The sequence below is a fragment of the Protobothrops mucrosquamatus genome, unplaced genomic scaffold, assembly GCF_001527695.2.
Source record: "Protobothrops mucrosquamatus isolate PMUCROS unplaced genomic scaffold, P.Mucros_1.0 scaffold21198, whole genome shotgun sequence".
Taxonomy (NCBI): Eukaryota; Metazoa; Chordata; class Lepidosauria; order Squamata; family Viperidae; genus Protobothrops; species Protobothrops mucrosquamatus.
The window spans coordinates 1,492-2,409 of NW_015406954.1; the positions used below are offsets into that span (position 1 = coordinate 1,492).

The 918-nt window shown below is 36.7% G+C and overlaps 1 protein-coding gene across 1 annotated transcript; it reads left to right on the forward strand.

Moving 5' to 3' along the window:
• Positions 1-240: 240 nt before the first annotated feature.
• LOC114922187 (PAS domain-containing serine/threonine-protein kinase-like) lies at positions 241-892 on the forward strand (the record flags this gene model as incomplete). The annotated part of the gene is given in 2 exon segments (XM_029287164.1): positions 241-387; positions 702-892. Coding segments are annotated over 2 exon segments (338 nt in total), but the record flags the coding sequence as incomplete, so codon positions are not given.
• Between the last annotated feature and the right edge of the window lie 26 nt (positions 893-918).

A 918-nucleotide genomic window follows, 5' to 3' on the forward strand; every position in this document is an offset into this window, starting at 1 on the left:
AGATGATCCTGAAACCGTGATTCTATTGCAGTAGTTTTCACTACTGAATAGAAGCCATCTTGGGGAAAAAAGGAATTACAAATGAAGCCAAGAAAGGTAATAAGGGGTAAAAAAATATTGAAGTATGCTGGATTTCAATTTGTAAAAAATATTCATCTTACAATTGCATTCAGTGAAAGTAGAATAACTGAAAGGCAAGCTGAAGGCTAATATGGAGTTGTTTGTCTTTTCTTTCTTTAGATCTGATGGGTCTCCTGTCTGGGCTCTTGAAGCCTTTTCCACAGGATCGGATAACTCTAGAAATGGTCATGCGGGATCCTTGGGTGATCCAACCTGTAAACCTGATGAACTATGCATGGGAGAAAGTATTTACTTGTGCCAAACCAGGTATGAGAAAGGATTCTGAAAGCAGCATTCTTAATTTACCATGAATTCTCAGATGAATGGGATTTACAAAGAATTTTATACACGGGATATTTTGCATTTGACACAGTTGTTTCAAGGTCTTAGCATACAAGGGATGTGTTTGAAATAAATATCTGTGTAGTGCAGATTTATGTGTGTTTTGTCATCAGCAAATCTTGTTTTGTTCAGTGACACTTCTGTTACATATACAGAATCACACTAAAGTATGCAGTGGCTGGTGAACTGTATTTGCAATTTGGTATTTATTAATATTAATAACAATATTTTATTTTTAGAAAACAACAGTTTTAAAAGTCATCCTACTGACTGCAATCATGGTGGTATCTGGGCAATCCCAAGCCTGGAGAGTGAGCAGAGTTTTAATGATGAGGTCAATAATCATGAGCCAGCAAATTCGCAGCTAGCTGGAATTATCTCTTCTGCAGAACGAGAGCCATCAACCTCTTCCCAATGCCAGAATCACTGAAATCTTAACTTTGGACATAAATCTTC